This window comes from Trachypithecus francoisi, unplaced genomic scaffold (genome assembly GCF_009764315.1).
Source record: "Trachypithecus francoisi isolate TF-2019V2 unplaced genomic scaffold, Tfra_2.0 Lachesis_group20, whole genome shotgun sequence".
In the NCBI taxonomy this organism is placed as follows: Eukaryota; Metazoa; Chordata; class Mammalia; order Primates; family Cercopithecidae; genus Trachypithecus; species Trachypithecus francoisi.
Genome location: NW_022681466.1, coordinates 37,221,395 through 37,239,955, shown reverse-complemented (window position 1 = coordinate 37,239,955; position 18,561 = coordinate 37,221,395). Strand labels below are relative to the sequence as shown.

At 44.4% G+C, this 18,561-nt stretch overlaps 1 protein-coding gene across 6 annotated transcripts in view; it reads right to left on the bottom strand.

Moving 5' to 3' along the window:
- The window catches only part of GGNBP2 (gametogenetin binding protein 2), a 52,260-nt gene extending 38,636 nt beyond the window's left edge, over positions 1-13,624 (bottom strand). For 4 of the 6 annotated variants that reach the window (XM_033183787.1, XM_033183791.1, XM_033183793.1 and 1 more), the window contains exons 1-3: positions 13,420-13,624; positions 12,695-12,896; positions 1,818-1,898 (exon numbers count right to left, since the gene is read on the bottom strand). In XM_033183787.1, the coding sequence (XP_033039678.1) occupies positions 1,818-1,898; positions 12,695-12,787 (174 nt within the window). In that variant the 5' untranslated portion in view covers positions 12,788-12,896; positions 13,420-13,624. Of the gene's footprint in view, positions 1-1,817; positions 1,899-12,694; positions 12,897-13,409 lie in introns of all 6 variants that reach the window. The other 2 variants (XM_033183788.1, XM_033183792.1) reach the window with 2 other exon arrangements.
- Between the last annotated feature and the right edge of the window lie 4,937 nt (positions 13,625-18,561).

Genomic DNA, 18,561 nt, shown 5'->3' with positions numbered 1-18,561 from the left:
TCGCTCTGTCGCCAGGCTGGAGTGCAGTGGCACAATCTCAGCTCACTGCAACCTCTGCCTCCTGGGTTCAAGCGATTCTCCCGCCTCAGACTCCAGAATAGCTGGGACTACAGGCATGTACCACCACGCCCAGCTAATTTTAGTATTTTTAGTAGAGATGGGGTTTCACCATGTTGGCCAGGATGGTCTTGATTTCTTGACCTTGTGATCCATCTGCCTCAGCCTCCCAAAGTGCTGGGATTACAGGCGTGAGCCACCAAGCCTGGCCTGTTTTCTTTTTTTGTTTTGTTCTGTTTTTACAACTTTTAACAACACACTTACTATTACTATGTTTAGCTACAGGAGTCAGGTTAGGATGGTAATCATGTGGAGCAGCAATTCCCAATCCGGAGGTATGACCAGGTGTATTATGGATTAGTGAGAGAAAACATGGCCTATCTTCCCTATGTAGGGAAGTGAGGAACTAGCATGCTGCTGCTTATGAATGGTATCTGCTGGTTATGACAAGGTAGACAAATAACTGAGAGCTACTGTTGCAGATAAATGAGCAAACTCTAGTAAGTAACTTCTACCTGACAGAGTTATAGTTAACTGCAATTAACACTTCCAGATTTACTAAAAACAGATAGGAAAGTAGGATAATTCCCAAGAAGTATTTTCTCACATTTACCATTACCCTTCCATGCAAAGTTTTCTCTAAAAGTAGAAATAAGAGTTCTGAAGTAAACTAACAAGTCATCTTCCAATATCTTAATTATAGTCAGCCCTCCGTATCCATGGGTTCTACATCTGTGAATTTAACCAACCATGGATTGAAAATATTTGAGGGGAAAAAAAGGATGGTGGCATCTGTACTAAACACATACAGACTTTTCTTCCTTGTCATTATTCCCTAAATGATGCAGTATAACTACTATTTACACAGCATTTACATTGTATTAGGTACCATAGGTAATCTAAATAAGCTTTAAAGTATATCAGAAGATGTGCAGAGGTTATATGCAAATATACATCTTATTTTTTCTGAGACAAGGTCTCACTCTATTGCCCAGGCTGGAGTGCAGTGATGCGATCTCAGCTGACTATAACCTCTGCCTCCTGGGCTCAAGAGATTCTCCCACTTGAGCCTACTGAGTAGCTGGGACCCCAAGCACATGCCACCATGTCCACCCAACTTTTTTGCATTTTCTGTAGAGACAGGGTTTTGCCACGTTGCCCAACTACTGAACTCAAGTAATCCACCTGCCTTGGCCTCCCAAAGTGCTGGGATTACAGGCATGAGCCACCATGCCCATCCCTTACTACACCATTTTCTATAAGAGACTTGAGCATTGTGGATTTTGGTTTGCATAGGGATCCTTGAACTATCCCCCACGGATACTGAGGGACAACTGTATATTGCATTTAAGTGTATTTATAAAGTACTATATTTCTCAGGAATTAAACAAACATCAGAAAGTTCATAATATAGGATTATTTTGTCTCAAAAAAACAATTACTACAGCAGAAAACCAACAAGTTTTTAATGAAAAATTATATACCTTATCTTTTAAAAACTAGGAAAGATGGCCTGGTTTTAAAATTAAAGTCTTATGGACATGTAAAATATTAACACACCACCACCAATTCTTTTTCACATGGCAGTTACATAAATCAGGTAAATAACTATGTATGCTTACTATAGCAATGGTAAAGGAGCAATTTCAGTGCAATATTAAGACCTAGAGAACACTATATAAAACTAATACAGCTAAATTTTAAATGAGTCTTTAAAATACACATACACCATTAAAAACACTGATTGAAAAAACTATTACCTGAATGAACTGCTTTAGCTGTGCACCATTATTCTGATGTCCATCGAGATTTAACACATTGTCAGGAAATTCCATCACCATCTTAAAATGCAAACAGAACAGAAATCAATTATTTTACCCCTCTGAAAACAGGATACAGCCTACAAACTCCAGAAACAGATCCCTGAAAGCCAGATTTGCACCCATCCCTGCCCCTCAAAATTTTTTTAAAAATCCGAGTACATGGCCCAGTGCAGTAGCTCAAGCCTGTAATCCCAGCACTCTGGGAGGCCAGGGTGGGGAGGGGGCAAGCGGATCACCTGAGGTCAGGAGTTCAAGACCAGCCTGACCAACATGGAGAAACTCCGTCTCTAGTAAATATACAAAATTAGCCAGGTTTGGTGGTGCATGCCTGTAATCCCAGCTACTTGGGAAGCTGAGCCAGGAGAATTGCTTGAACCCAGGAGGCAGAGGTTGCAGTGAGCCAAAATCACGCCACTGCACTCCAGCCTGGACAACAGTGAAACTCTGTCAAAAAACAAAAAAAAAGGCCGGGCGCGGTGGCTCAAGCCTGTAATCCCAGCACTTTGGGAGACCGAGACGGGCGGATCACGAAGTCAGGAGATCAAGACCATCCTGGCTAATACGGTGAAACCCCGTCTGTACTAAAAAATACAAAAAACTAGCCGGGTGAGGTGGCGGGTGCCTGTAGTCCCAGCTACTCGGGAGGCTGAGGCAGGAGAATGGCGTAAACCCGGGAGGCGGAGCTTGCAGTGAGCTGAGATCCGACCACTGCACTCCAGCCTGGGCGACAGAGCAACACTCCGTCTCAAAAAAAAAAAAAAAAAAAATCCGATCCTTTTTTTTGAGACGGAGTCTTGCTCCATCACCTAGGCTGGAGTGCAGTGGCATCATTTCAACTCATCACAACCTCCACCTCCTGGGTTCAAGCAATTCTCCTGCCTCAGCCTCCTGAGTAGCTAGGATTACAGGCACCCAACACCATGCCCGGCTAATTTTTGTATTTTTAGTAGAGACAGGGTTTCATCATGTTGGCCAGGTTGGTCTTGAACTCCTGACCTCAGCCTCCCAAAGTACCGAGATTACAAGTGTGAGCCACTGTGCCCGGCCAGAACAGTGCCTGGCACATAGTAAATGTTTGCTCTAATTATGAATAAAAAGGACACATTGATATACTTATTCAATTATCAAAATTCACTACCATAGGAAGGCATATGAAGCTTAAGAAGGCTTCAGCACGTCACATAATGGGAATCTGTTATTAGTACATTTTACTGATCTGCTGTCATACCACAGATTTTAAGTAGTACCACAGTTATGTATCACTACAAGCCATTTTTACTATGTCATCAAATTAAAGCAGCATCCTGATTTCAGGTATTAAAATGTGGGGGAAAAAGATATGCCTTCAAAATAATGTTAAGTAACACATGTATATCTTAACTAAAACTCTGTTAAAGATCAAACATATTGTACTAGGACAAACAATTTCCACATAACAAGGACCACAAACTCCCACAAAACCAGAGTGAAGTCAAGACAAAGACCCACTTAAGGCAAAAACAAAATATTCCTCAGTTGAATGCGGTCTTAAAAACATCACTCCCTTCCCTAACCAGAACCAAAGACCTGCTTCTTTAATGGATGTGACCATTCCTTTCTTCCCATATTAGAGAAATGTAAAATATGCTTGTTCTAACAACAAAATGAGGCCTCATTAACAGCTAAGTCAAATGTAAGCAATAGATTTAAGTTTTTCTTGATTTGATAAGGGAGGAATATGAGATATATGAAGTAAGGAAACAGATACTAAGAAGATGGACTATGACACAAATTCAAAATTCAGACTGCATGTACAACACAATTCAAATTTTTAGTGTGTATACTTTATCTTTCAAAAAAGAAAACACATTTTATGTGGCTACTTTTTCTACATGTGTTCCTGTATTTCCCAAATATATTACAATGCATATATACTATATATTACGGGGGGGAAGAGTTAATGCTCCTTGCTTCCAATTCTATATTCACTATATCACGTTCAGAGACATGCTTCCATTTTTTTTTTTTTTTTTTTTTGAGACAGAGTCTTGCTCTGTCACCAAGAGTGCAGTGGCGCAATCTTGGCTCACTGCAACCTCCGCCTCCCAGGTTCAAGCAATTCTCCTGCCTCAGCTTCCTGAGTAGCTGAGATTACAGGCACCTGCCACCAAGCATGGTTAATTTTTTGTATTTTTAGTAGAAACAGGGTTTTGCCATGTTGCCCAGGCTGGTTTCAAACTCCCGAGCTCAGGCAGTCTGCCCGCCTCGGTCTCCCAAAGTGCTGGGATTACAAGCGTGAGTCACCTCGCCCGGCCCATTTCAATAGCTTTTACCATTCTGGAAGTTTTTTCTTCCATACATACAGATGAAATGTCCAAACGTCAATTATCCAATTTTCAGGTTTATCAACCCTGACATCTTGTTTCTAGTTTTCCTTCTTAGTCTTCTTATTAACACCTCCAAAAGCGGGTAGCAATAAGTAATAATAAAGATACTTCATATGTACTAGACATCGTTATAAGCACTTTAATACATTATCTCTATCAACAGTACAAAGCAAAATTGAAGTCAATGGTCTATTTTAATGCTGTAGCAATAAATGATCTGGTGAGGATGACTGAAATGAGCAAAATATCTAATGATCCATACTGCCTATTGTATTTATTCTATTTAACATGGTCTACTCCAATTTTAAAAAATAACAATAATAATCCTGGTATTGGAAATCCTGGTCCAGAAAACTATTATAAATAAAAGCAATAAAATAGTTAATAATTCAATTAACTCATATTTTCTGGAATCAAAAGGTTTAAGACACAAAGAAATTTAACTGTCAAGTCATTAAAAAAGTATAAACTTTTGAAACCATGTAATTCAACAGAATATTGCAGGTCACTCCAAACCTACCATTTAAGCAACTAATACCTTGATTTATATTTTCACTTGCTTGATAAAAATATACACCATTTTGCCACATACCAACAGCCATAATAATAAAAAAAAAAGACAATCATCTATACTGTTTAAAGATCAAAGCTATCACGGCCGGGCGCGGTGGCTCAAGCCTGTAATCCCAGCACTTTGGGAGGCCGAGACGGGCGGATCACGAGGTCAGGAGATCGAGACCATCCTGGCTAAGACGGTGAAACCCTGTCTCTATTAAAAAATAAAAAAAAAAAGGCCGGGCGCAGTGGCTCAAGCCTGTAATCCCAGCACTTTGGGAGGCTGAGACGGGCGGATCACGAGGTCAGGAGATCGAGACCATCCTGGCTAACACGGTGAAACCCCGTCTCTACTAAAAATACAAAAACTAGCCGGGCGAGGTGGCGGGCGCCTGTAGTCCCAGCTACTCGGGAGGCTGAGGCAGGAGAAAGGCGTAAACCCGGGAGGCGGAGCTTGCAGTGAGCTGAGATCGGGCCACTGCACTCCAGTCCGGGCAACAGAGCGAGACTCCGCCTCAAAAATAAATAAATAAATAAATAAATAAATAAATTAGCCGGGCAAGGTGGCGGGCACCTGTAGTCCCAGCTACCTGGGAGGCTGAGGCAGGAGAATGGCGTAAACCCGGGAGGCGGAGCTTGCAGTGAGCTGAGATCCGGCCACTGCACTCCAGCCTGGGCGACAGAGCAAGACTCCGTCTCAAAAAAAAAAAAAAAGATCAATTAAAGCTATCAATTTAAGAAACAAATATTCCTTATTTAACTACATCAAAGTCTCTCCAGTCTGGTTCTTAGGCAAAATCCTAAATTCTGACTCAGTATGTATTTTTATTCTTATCAACTGTTTTAAAAATTGAAATGGAGGTCAAAGAACACATCTAATAATACTGAGACCTGCGAGCTGATTTGTAAAATTTTTTTTTTGAGACAGGGTCTCACTCTTGTCTAGGCTGGAGTGCAACAGCTCAATCTCGACTCACTGCAGCCTCTGCCTCCCAAGTTCAAGCAATTCTCCCACCTCAGCCTCCCAAGTAGCTAGGATTACAGGCGTACCACCATGCCCAGCTAATTTTGTATTTTTAGTACAGATGGGGTTTTACCATGTTGGCTAGGCTGGTCCCGAACTCCTGACCCCAGGTGATCCACCCTCCGAGGCCTCCAAAAGTGCTGGGATGACAGGCGTAAGCCACCGTGCCCAGTCTAAAATATTTTAATTATATGGATAATACCTGATTTAGGAATTCTTTTTAAAAAGTCAATAAAGAAGCTGACAGCTCACACCCATAACCCCAACACTTTGGGAGGCCAAGGCGGGTGGATCACCTGAGGTCGTGAGTTCGAGACCAGCCTGACCAACATGGAGAACCCTCCCTCTACTAAAAATACAAAAAATTAGCTGTGGTGGCACATGCCTGTAACCCCAGCTACTCAGGAGGCTGAGACAGGAGAATTACTTGAACTGGGAGGTGGAGGTTGTGGTGAGCCGAGATCATGCCATTGTACACTAGCTTGGGCAGCAAGAGCAAAACTCCATCTCAAAAAAAAAAAGTCAATAAAGAACAGTTAAGTATTTTTTTTTTTTTTTGAGATGGAGTCTGGCTCTGTTGCCCAGGCTGGAGTGCACTGGCGCGATCTCGGCTCACTGTAAGCTCCGCCTCTGGGGTTCACGCCATTCTCCTGCCTCAGCCTCCTGAGTAGCTGGAACTACAGGCGCCTGCCACCGCGCCCGGCTAATTTTTTGTATTTTTAGTAGAGACTGGGTTTCACCGTGGTCTAGAACTCCTGACCTTGTGATCCGCCCGCCTCGGCCTCCCAAAGTGCTGGGATTACAGGCGTGAGCCACCGTGCCCGGCCTTCAGTTAAGTATTTTTAAAAACAAAACTCATTTCAAATCATTTCATTTTAACCTAATTAGTACTGAAAATACTAAGATCTAATTTATTTCTATCTTTCCCGGTTTCATCAGCTTACATACTCCTAAATTTGCTCTTGTATTTACTCACCACTCTGGCTAGAGACAATGCACTCATACTAAATAATTACTCTGTCCTTGCCTTGCAAACACTTAGGACAACGGCTTTTTACCTTACTGTTTTCTGGCCAATCACTATATGCTGTTCAATGTTTTAAGAGATGAAAATAAAAAGGGGAAGGCAAAGAGGCTAGTAGCACAATTTGTTCTTCATTATTTAAAACCACTTCCTTAACTTAATCTTGAGATTCTTCGTTACCTAAAGGAAGACAGTCCTGTAAAGTATTTCAGGTGTGGTTTTATAGAGGCATCATTAGCATTCAGCTTCACGAAGAGGTTCCCTACCCATAGCTAGCCACAAATAGAACAAGTCATTGTGCTGCAATTACTGCTTTATAAAGGTTATTGAATCCATTACCCACTTCACTCTTAAGTATCTGTCCTGGTTTCTCCTGACCACAAAAAAAAATGTTTTTAGCGCATTCTCACAAGTTCTAACCAACAATATACTAAGTTTGCATTTATTAAAATCACTGTCATTTTGGTTTTACTCTTTTACTTCTTCACCCACACAGCTATTTGTAACATCTATCACCCTCAGTAAAATTAACTGTTAAAGTTGAAAGAAAACATTAAATGCTAAACCTTTCAACAATTATAAACATTTAATTCCCAAGTGGATATGCTACCATTATCTTTTAAAGTGTAAGACATCAAGAACTCTTATCAGATTAACGTTGTATATGGAAACAAGAACAAAAAGGAAAAAAAAAAACCCAAACTCTTATCAGAGTAGTCTATTTAGATTGGTTTAAATCAGGAGAGTAAACTGTGATGCAGAAATAGTGGTAACAATCTGGCCGGGAGCAGTGGTTCCTGCCTGTAATCCCAGCACTTTGGGAGGCTGAAGCAGGTGGATCACTTGAGGTCAGGAGTTCAAGAGCAGACCAGCCTGGCCAAAATGGTGAAGCCTCGTCTCTACTAAAAATACAAAAATTAGCCAGGCAAGGTGGCGGGCACCTGTAATCCCTGCTACTCGGGAGGCTAAGGCACAAGAATCGCCTGAACCTGGAAGGCGGAGGTTGTAGTGAGCCAAGATCATGCGACTGCACTCCAGCCTAGGTGACAGAGTAAGACTCCATCTCAAAAAAAAAAAAGAAAAAGAAAAAAAGAAATATCATAGCAATCTGACAATATGTACCTGGAACTTTACAAAAGGTTCTTATCCTTTGATCCAGTAATTCCACTTCCAAAAGCCTGAGAAAACATTTTAATGCAAAGATTTTTGCATTATTTATGTTCTTACAGTTTATTCATAGGAAAAACTAGAACACCCTCCATGCCCAACAGTGGAAAAATAATTACGGAATGTCATACAACAGTATTACACGGCCATTAAAAATGTTTAAAAATGACAAGGAGGCCAGGCGCGGTGGCTCAAGCCTGTAATCCCAGCACTTTGGGAGGCCGAGACGGGCGGATCGCGAGGTCAGGAGATCGAGACCATCCTGGCTAACATGGTGAAACCCCGTCTCTAAAAAATACAAAAAACTAGCCGGGCGAGGTGGCGGGCACCTGCAGTCCCAGCTGTTCAGGAGGCTGAGGCAGGAGTATGGCGTAAACCCGGGAGGCGGAGCTCGCAGTGAGCTGAGATCCAGCCACTACACTCCAGCCTGGGCGACAGAACGGGACTCTGTCTCAAAAAAAAAAAAAAAAAACAAAAAAAAAGGACAAGGAAAAATATTTTCAAAATTACATTTAGTGAAATAAATCAGGACAAAAAATGTTACAGAAAACAATATGTAACTCTGTATCTATGTGTGTGTCTAGGACTGAAATTATACCAAATGCTGCTTATCCCTGAGAAGTATGACTAAGGGTAATTCGTTTTATAATTATTTTTCAAGATTTTAGAAGGAATATATATTTTGGCCGGGTGTGGTGGCTCATGCCTGTAATCCTAGCACTATGACAGGCCGAGACGGACAGATCACCTGAGGTCAGGAGTTCGAGACCGGCCTGGCCAACATAGGGAAACCCCATCTCTTCTAAAAATACAAAAAAATCAGACAGGCGTGGTGGCACGCACCTGTAATCCCAGCTACTCAGGAGACTGAGGCAGGAGAATCACTTGAACCCGAGAGGCAGAGGTTGCAGTGAGCCGAGATCATGCCACTGTACTCCAGCCTGGGCGACAGAGCGAGATTGTCTCAAAAAAAAAAAAAAAAAAAAAGGCCGGGCGCAGTGGCTCATACCTGTAATCCCTGCACTTTGGGAGGCTGAGGTGGGTGGATCATGAGGTCAGGAGATCGAGACCATCCTGGCAAACACGGTAAAACCCTGTCTCTACTAAAAAAAACACAAAAAATTAGCTGGGCATGGTGGCGGGCGCCTGTAGTCCCAGCAACTCGGGAGGCTGAGGCAGGAGAATGGCATGAACCCAGGAGGCGGAGCTTGCAGTGAGCTGAGATCGCGCCACTGCACTCCAGCCCAGGAAACAGTGTGAGACTCCGTCTCAATAAAAAAAAAAAAAAAAAAAATTAATTCTTCAAAGATTTCTCTAAAATCAAATCTGTATTCTATCTGTTATTTTATAATTGCAGTAACACTGAACAACATTTTAGCCACAAAGTATAAAACTTTCTTAAATATTTCACCATTCCACCAACTTACTTGGGATTTTCTCAAATACACCTACATCAGCCCTATCGTATACTCGTGTTCAAACTCACAGAACTACTATGGGAATCTTCTAAATGTGGATACAACATATCACATAAAAGAAGAGGCTTTTTTGTTGTTGTTTTTTGAGAGTTTCGCTTTGTCTCTCAGGCTGGAGTGCAGTGGCACAATCTCGGCTCACTGCAACCTCTGCCTCTGGGGGTTCAATTAATTCTCTTGCCTCAGCCTCATCAGTAGCTGGGTCTACAGGTGCACTCCACCACACCCGCTGATTTTTTTCTATTTTAGTAGATATGCGTTTTCACCATGTTTCCCAGGCTGGTCTCAAACTCCTGAGCTCAGGCAATCTGCCCACCTCGGCCTCTCAAAGTGCTAGAATTACAGGCTTGAGCCACACCTCTGGGCCTAAGGCTACTTTTTTTTCTTTTTTCTTTTCTTGAGACAGAGTCCTGCTCTTGTTGGCCAGGCTGGAATGCAGTGGCGCGATCTTGGCTCACCCGCAACCTCCGCCTCCTGGGTTCAAGGGATTCTCCTGCTTCAGACTCCTGAGTAGCTAGGATTACAGGTGCCCACCACTATGCCTGGCTAATTTTTTTATTTTTAGTAGAGACGGGGTTTCGCCATGTTGGTCAGGCTGGTCTTGAATTCCTGACCTCTAGTAATCCACCCGCCTCAGCCTCCCAAAGTGCCAGGATTACAGGCGTGAGCCACCGCACCCGGCCTAAGGCTACTTCTTTACATACAAGCTTGTTAATTTCACTTTACAAGTCCAAGTTACAATTGCCAGTTTAACTAAGAGTAGAGTTTCAGCATCCCTACTAAAATGATACAGTCTGCAACTGACTGTAAACATTGTTACTATATTGTAACATTCAGCTACTATCAAAATCCTAAGACTACTATTTGAAGTAAGTTCAAACAATGTTTCCTCAGTGCATTACCTACAGACCCTAAGGACAAAGACAAAACCTAAGGTTAACTTCAGGCCACCGCTGCCATCCATCAAAGGAACAGTGCAGAGCATAAAACTCTTGATACAGGTATCTTCCTTCCCTCTTCCCTTTTCCCCTTCTCTCCCAACAGGTGTTTCGCTCAGGATTTCCCTTTCAGTAGTATTTGGTAGGGTATCCTGAAAGAAACTTGTTCCCCTTGACAAAAATTTTCACTAACATTCACTCCCAGCATTCAATGACTGTGCAGAAGTTCCAACACAAATAAATGTCTCACTCATTCCTTTGTGATAAAAACCCATTCTGAAGCAAAGAAAAACTGCACCTTTTCCTAAATGTTATTTTCAGATATTTAAATTAAGTGAGCTTAAGTTTTATTTGCCTTAGTCACAAGTCCACAGTACAATAAAAGCAAAATTCAACCACCAGATACAGTGCAAAGTAAGTTCCATACTAAACCACATTGCAAGGTTACATCTTTTTCAGTGGAAAATTTTGGAAAGTCACATCATTGTGGAAAGAATACAGTATAAAAGCACCTAAAAAGTTGGTCATTTTAAAGTGCTATATGATAGATGTATTAATGTGCTGTATTCACAAAGGTAGTTTTGTGAATATACCAAGAACTAGTGTCTTTTAAAGCCTATTTATGTTGGTTTCCCTATGTTTTGATATGTTTCCCTATGTTATGATTATTCATTCAATAATAATCTTATATCCAAACTCACAAAATTTTTTTTTTAACTCCAAAGCCATTCTGGGACAATAAACCTTAAAGGCTGTTATCATAACTATATGCTTCAGAAAAGTGTTTACACTGGCGGGGGCGAGAAGAGAGAAAATATCAACAAATGAATCCCTATCTGGAGTCCAAAGTAAGAAATGCATTATTTAATTTGATCACAGTGCTAGTTTCCACTATTTAAAAATACAAGTCCATTATACTTCTAATGCAAAAAGTACAGAAATCATAATCAAGACACACAAGTAATTTCTAATGCATCAACATTATTTATGTCAGAACAAATCATTCTACCTTTTTTCAAATAAATGCACTTGAATAATTGTAGATACTGTCACTTAAAAAGTTCTAATAAATTAAGTCATTCAACAGCTCTTCTAATTCTTTTTAAAGTACTGCAGCTCAATCAAGTCTTAATTGAGACTGGCAAGCATAAAAGCATAGACTGGCATCTCTACAATGACTTGCATTTTACATAAAATTTGAAAAAACTTCGGTAAATATTTGCAAAAAAAAATATTGAGGAACAAAACTGATCAACTGCCTTTGATAGCAAAAGAATACTGATAAGATGAAGAGACTTAGGTGCACCTTATCGAAATAAGCAAATGTATAATCCAAAGCTTCAGCATCATCAAAACGCAGATTTCAAAAGATATTCGGAAAAGGTTAATTTCATTTAAGAAATAGTGGCAAGCAACTGCACTCATTTCCTGTTCAGATTCAATTCAAATTTCAGCCATTTCCTTTTAAAGGAAATAGTACAGTAACATAGGGCAGAGAGGGTCGGTAATGCTACACTACCAAATCTAAAGAAGAAAGTACCCGGAAGTGGGTCTTGACACTCAAGATGAGCAATCAGCTTTTTATAGTACTCTTACACATTCAATAATTAGGCTTCCTTTGGGGAAAAAAAAAAAAAAGTCCACCTGTAAACCAAATAATGCCAAGAAAGCCCGTTTTGAAGAGGCAGGGCCTAGCAGTACAATCATTTCAAGAGCTTTAATGCATGAGGCAATACGAGACTAATTACAACGAAATCAAACCATTTTAGTGGAATCTTGACTGTGCACGAGCATGTCACTCTGCCCCCAGTAATTAAGCTTATGTGGTGAGCGCTACCAGTATTAAAACAGCAAATACACAGGTAGCAGTGCAGCTGCGACATTTCCAGGTAATTAAGTCTCCCCGAGGGTAGGTGGTTTCTGTAAGGGGTAGGCCCCAAACGCCCAAGATCCTTCAACCCCTCTCTGAGACGTGTGCTTCGGCAAAAGCAGCGCCTCCTAAAGGGAAAGGGTCAAGGAAGAAGGTTCCAAAAAAAGGAACATCTGGAAAGAAGGAGTGCGTACGGAGCTCTGAGCTTGGGGCCGACAGAGGTTACCGAGCCACCCACTGCAAAGGCGAGTTTGTGGGGCCTGCTGGAGAGAAGGCCTCGCCTAGGCGTTGCAACACACTCTTTCTCCAGTGCGCAGCGCTCGGCCTGGGGGAGGGGGAGGAGGGGAAACAGCTGCCAGGGGAGCGGCGGGCCCAGCCCGGCCCGGCCCGCTCACCGTCAGGGTGTCGTCTATGTAGAGGGGAATCTGCCTCCTCTCGAAGGGGAACTCCTCCTCCCCGTCCCTGCACACTGCCACCAGTCGCGCCATCGTCCCCGACGCTGCCGTTGCCACCGTCACCACCTCCTCCCAGCTGCCGCCGCCGCCGCCGCCGCTGCTCCTCCTGCCGCCGCCGCTGCCGCCTCCTCCCAGCTCCTGCCTGCAACAGCCAAACCCCGCGAGCGTAAGCACCCGCCGCCGCGCAGCACATTCGCCACGGGGGGCAGGGAGCGGAGCGGGAGGGGACGGGAGAGCCGGGCTGCGTTTCCCATCACCCGATTCCACACGCGCTCAGCCAATCAGCGCCCAGCGCCGCCGGGACCCGCCCCCTCGCGCCGCGCTCCCTCCCTCTCTCCCGCCCGGCCCCCGCCCGCCCGCCGGCCTCCAGTCAGGGTCCAAAGGAGAGGCGGAAGGGACCGGCCTGCCCGGGGGCTTCCCCGCCCGCAGCAGGAGTCCCGGCCCCACGACCCCACCCCTGGCCTCGGCCCCACAGCCTGCTCCCCGTCGCCCGCCGCCCGGGTGTCCTCTGCCCCCAGCTGACCCCTTCTCCCCGTTTCTGGGCGCACCCCGCCCAGTCAGCCCCAGGACTGCAGTTGCCCAGCGCGACCCCGCCCCTGGGAGGGGTCGACCCCGCGCGGCTCTGCGGAGTCCAGAGAAGGGGGAGGCTCAGAACCTTTCCTCACCCTTTTCGGCGGAGGCTGTGGGTTCCGACCTTCACTGTTTTCGTGGTCGCCTCCCTAACTCCCACCTCTGCTCCCCGTTACCGGCTGACGAGGCCCGCGTCAGGGCCAGCCTGGGCGGCAGCGCAGCTCTGAATGCCGTTTCCTCTCCGGGCAGTCAGCCGCTCGCGCCGCGGGGAGTGGAGGAGGGCGGGCGGGGGACAAGGGGAAGGTGGGGCCGGGCGGGGCCCGCGTCCTCTCGCGAGACTGGGGCCAGCCGCGCTGGGGTCCCCGCTGGAAAAATCTGCGCCCAGAGGTTAGGGGGCATCCCTGGCCGTCCCGCTGGCGGGCCCCGCGCCCTCCGAGCCCAACCATTCCGCTAAACCCGAAGTAGGACTGGTAGGAGGGGTGATCGGCTCAACCTCAGGCCCCAGCCCGCGGACCGGGAAGGCTTCCCCAGAGCCGAGGGGCAAGCCCCTCCACGTCAGGGTGTCGTCTATGTAGGGGGGAATCTGCCTCTTCTCGAAAGGAAACTGCTTCAGCGAGGCAAGCCCGCCTGATTCGGGCTGACTCAGGGCAGAGGTCCGGAGAGGACCTGGGTAGGTTGCGAGGAGCCAAGATCAGAGGGGGCGGAAGGCAGTGAGGAAAAGGAGACGAGCATCGAGGGGTGAGAGACAAACTCTGGCCTCTGTATCTTGGCCCTTGACGCCGCTGAATTCGTGTCCCACGGCGGGAAGAGGAGGAAAGGGCCCTGACACCGCGGCTCGCCAGGGGCGCTGCATCCCGATCCCGCTGAGGGGACCGCAAATAGTGAAGTGCTGACAGCTTGTGGTTGTCGTTACACTGGAAGGAAATAGAAAACTGGACAGTGGTGTGTGTGTGCGTCTTGGCCAAAGGAACTTCTTGGGCTGGTTAATGTGAGCAGGTACTCCCTTGGGCGAAGTACTGGCACTGGCCAAAGGCCTTTCCCTGTGGCCGTCTCCTTTGAAGCAGAACTGCTGTGAAGACAGTTGCTCTGGCCACCGTGTGTTCAGTTCTGACCTTGAAGGTTTTGGAGGTCTATTGTGAAGATATTTAGCCTATGAAAGTCCTGATGATCTGAAGGATAGATCCATTTACTGCTCTATTTCCTGCTAGAATAGGCTGGAGCTGTGATACCTTTAAAAGTATTTTGGGTCGGGCACAGTGGCTCACGCCTGTAATCCCAGCACTTTGGCCGAGGCGGTTGGATCACCTGAGGTCAGGAGTTTGAGACCAGCCTGACCAATATGATGAAACCCCCGTCTCTACTAAAAATACAAAAATTAGCGGGGCGTAGTGGTATGCACCTGTAATCCCAGCTACTAGGGAGGCTGAGACAGGAGAATCACTTGAACCCAGGAGGCGGAGGTTGCAGTGAGCCGAGATGGCACCATTGCACTGCAGCCTGGGCAACAAGAGCGAAACTCCGCCTTAAAACCAACAAACAAGAAAGTATTTTGGTTATCACATGGAGTCTTAGAGATTCACAACAAAAAGCCCATAGGGCACCCTTAGCCATGTTGACTTAGTACATTGTGTGGTCATTGTTAGAGTCGGTGACATAATAAATGAAGAACCATTGTTCATTCCCAAAGGTGTGATTTCCCGGTAAATATTTGTGTCTTCTGGGCCAGGAGCAGTGGCTAACACCTGTAATCCCAGCACTTTGGGAGGCAAGGTGGGTGGATTATTTGAGGTCAGGAGTTCGAGACTGGCCTGACCAACATGGTGAAACCCAGTCTCTACTAAAAATACAAAATTAGCCGAGCATGGTGGCACACGCCTGTTATCCCAGTTATTCGGGAGGCTGAGGCAAGAGAATCGCTTGAACCCAGGAGGCAAGAGGTTGCAATGATCTGAGATCACGCCATTGCACTCAAGCCTGGGTGACAAGAGCGAAACTATGCCTCAAAAAAAAAAAAAAAAAAGTATGTCTTCTGGCCATGTTAGCAGAGTAGAAGAGTGTGAGTATTAACTTGAATCTCATATACATAGCCAAAATTTGGACATTTTTTAGAGAATCATGCTTTTTATGTAAGAAAACAAACAAACCAGGCCGGGCGCGGTGGCTCACACCTGTGATTCCAAGACTTGGGGAGGCCAAGGCGAGCGGATCACTTGAGGTCAGGAGTTCAAGACCAGCCTGGGCAACATGGAGAAACCCCGTCTCTACTAAAAATACAAAAATCAGCTGGGCGTGGTGGCGACTACCTTTAATCCCAGCTACTCGGAAGGCTGAGGCAGGAGAATCACTTGAACCAGGAAGGTGGAGGTTGCAGTGAGCCAAGATTGTGCCATTGCATTCCAGCCTGGATAACAGCGTGAGACTCCATCTCAAAAAAAAAAAAAAATCCTGTGGCTTTCAGTATCTAGAGGTGCTCCAATAATGGCTACATCAATTAATGTACCCACTTTAAACCTCGTAAACTTATTAGGATTCTGGTTGGTAAAGAACATTAAAAATGACAAGCTCATTATATAGGTGCTAATTTTAATTACTTTGACTACTGAACACACACCAGGTACTAACAAAGAATGGAGTATTCACCTGGGGATTTAAATCTATGAAAAGGTGTTAAAACACATATATAAAACATAATAAAATGAGATCACAACAGTCTCTTTCTATCTGAGCTTACTTTCCCTAATTTAGGTTTGTCTGTTAGGTCCACTGAGCAGACTTAGTATCTTTGGACAAATGGGAATTCAATGAAAATGTATTCTTAAAAGTGAAAAAGGTGGGCCGGGCGCGTGTGGCTCAAGCCTGTAATCCCAGCACTTTGGGAGGCCGAGACGGGCGGATCACGAGGTCAGGAGATCGAGACCATCCTGGCTAACACGGTGAAACCCCGTCTCTACTAAAAATACAAAAACTAGCCGGGCGAGGTGGCGGGCGCCTGTAGTCCCAGCTACTCGGGAGGCTGAGGCAGGAGAATGGCGTAAACCCGGGAGGCGGAGCTTGCAGTGAGCTGAGATCCGGCCACTGCACTCCAGTCCGGGCGACAAAGCGAGACTCCACCTCAAAAAAAAAAAAAAAAAAAGTGAAAAAGGTGGATTTGCTAGGTAAGTTGCTGTTTCTCGAGGTAGCCTGGGTGCTATAAATCCAATCCGATACAATCCAATACAATACAAATACAATATAATACAATCAATACAATAAAATTAATATCCCAAGGAAAAAGCTTAGAAAATTATTTCATGGCAAAATGATTTTTTGAAGTTTTCACTGTGCATCTTCCTGGTTTTAGAGTAGGCATTTGTTTTTATTTTCACTATTGCTCTATTTTTAGCCATAACCACTAGTATTGCAGCAAATATTTCTTGAGTATTATCCTATGTACTTTAAAATGAAAACTATCTGCTTTTAGAGAGCATACCCCTAATTGACAAAATATATCATTGCTACATTAAAAGACAGTTGTTTGTTGCCTATTATTTCATTTTGATATTGGCATTGTAATATGCAAGGTTGAAGGATTTGAAAGGCCAGGAAAGCAAAGGCAATCAACAGCAGAACACATTTTGCTGGTACCTAATAAAGAACAGTTGGAGGGATGGAGCTGTAATAAATTATCAGCAAAATACCATTCTTTTTCTTAGGTCCAAATGTGTGAGAAGCTAGCCACAAAATGCAGGCATAAATGAGATCTATCTGTTCTCCAGGCTACCTAGATTTTAAAAAAAAAGTACCAAGGTATTCCTTTTTTTTTTTTTTTTGCTTCATAGACTACATTTAATCTCCTAGAGAGCAACATATGGTTCTTATATGGTTTATATAAATATATTGGACATTGATGCTCAATAAAAATAAAACTGGTTGTCATCTTCGGAACCCAAGAGCTATTGGGGCATGTGTGGTGGTAAACATCCCCAGTTTATAATTGTGTAAAATTAAAATTGGCTGGGTCGGTGGCTCATGCCTGTAATCCCAGCACTTTGGGAGGCCGAGGCGGGCGGATCACGAGGTTAGGAGATCGAAATCCCATCTCTAATAAAAATACAAAAAATTAGCCGGGCGTGGTGGCGGGTGCCTGCAGTCCCAGCTACTTTGGAGACTGAGGCAGGAGAATGGCGTGAACCTGGGAGGCAGAGCTTGCAGTGAGCCGAGATCATGCCACTGCACTCCAGCCTGGGCAATAGAGCCAGACTCTGTCTCAAAAAAAAAAAAAAGTATGGGAGTCACTTTCTGAAGGGCGTAGATAGGCTGAGGTCCTAGACCAGATTATTTTCTTCTTACTCCTCACTTTGTTATCTTTCCCTCTGCCTTCTCTGCCCTCAAAAATTGATAGTTGCAAGGAAAATGATAGTTGATTAGAAGACCTTTTGTTGTTTCATTATAATAACCACATTGTTTTATGTGGTAAGACAATCTATGGCCACAGAATGTTATTTAAATTACCATAGTGGCCTAAATCTGAGGATCTGTGGATTGGGTTTTCTTTTTCATGAGCTGACACTGGGAAGTTCTGTTGTATCTATCAAAAATACACACACCTGGCCAGGCGCGATGGCTCATGCCTATAATCCCAGCACTTTGGGAGACCAAGGTGGGCGGATCACTTGAGGTCAGGAGTTCGAGACTAGCCTGGCCAACATGGTGAAACCTCATCTCTACTAAAAATACAAAAATTAGCCTGGCGAAGGGGTGCGTGCCTGTAATCCCAGCTACTCAGGAGGCTGAGGCAGGAGAATCGCTTGAACCCAGAAGGTGGAGGTTGCAGTGAGCAAAGACTGCCCCTGCACTCCAGCCTGGGAGACAGAGCAAGATTCCATCTCAAAAAAAAAAAAAGACAGAATATTAAACGTTATTATAGGCCAGCATCATGACGCCTGTAATCCCAGCACTTTGGGAGGCTATGATGGGAGGATCACTTGAGGCCAAGAATTTGAGAGCAGCCTGGGCAACCTCAACCTCATCTCTTTTTTTTTAAAGATTTAAACTAAATTAAACCTTAATTTAGCTATAGTTTTATTAAATTACACTGGGTACTTGATGACTCTCATCTTTCTTATTGGTTCTTCTTCCCCTTAGAATGGTAGATGAGGATGCCTGATGTGGCCCCTGCCTGTGTCTCCAGCTCTCAACCCATGCTGTTCCTTTTTCTGTGTTCAGCCTTCTTTCAATTCCATAACGTGTTTGGTACC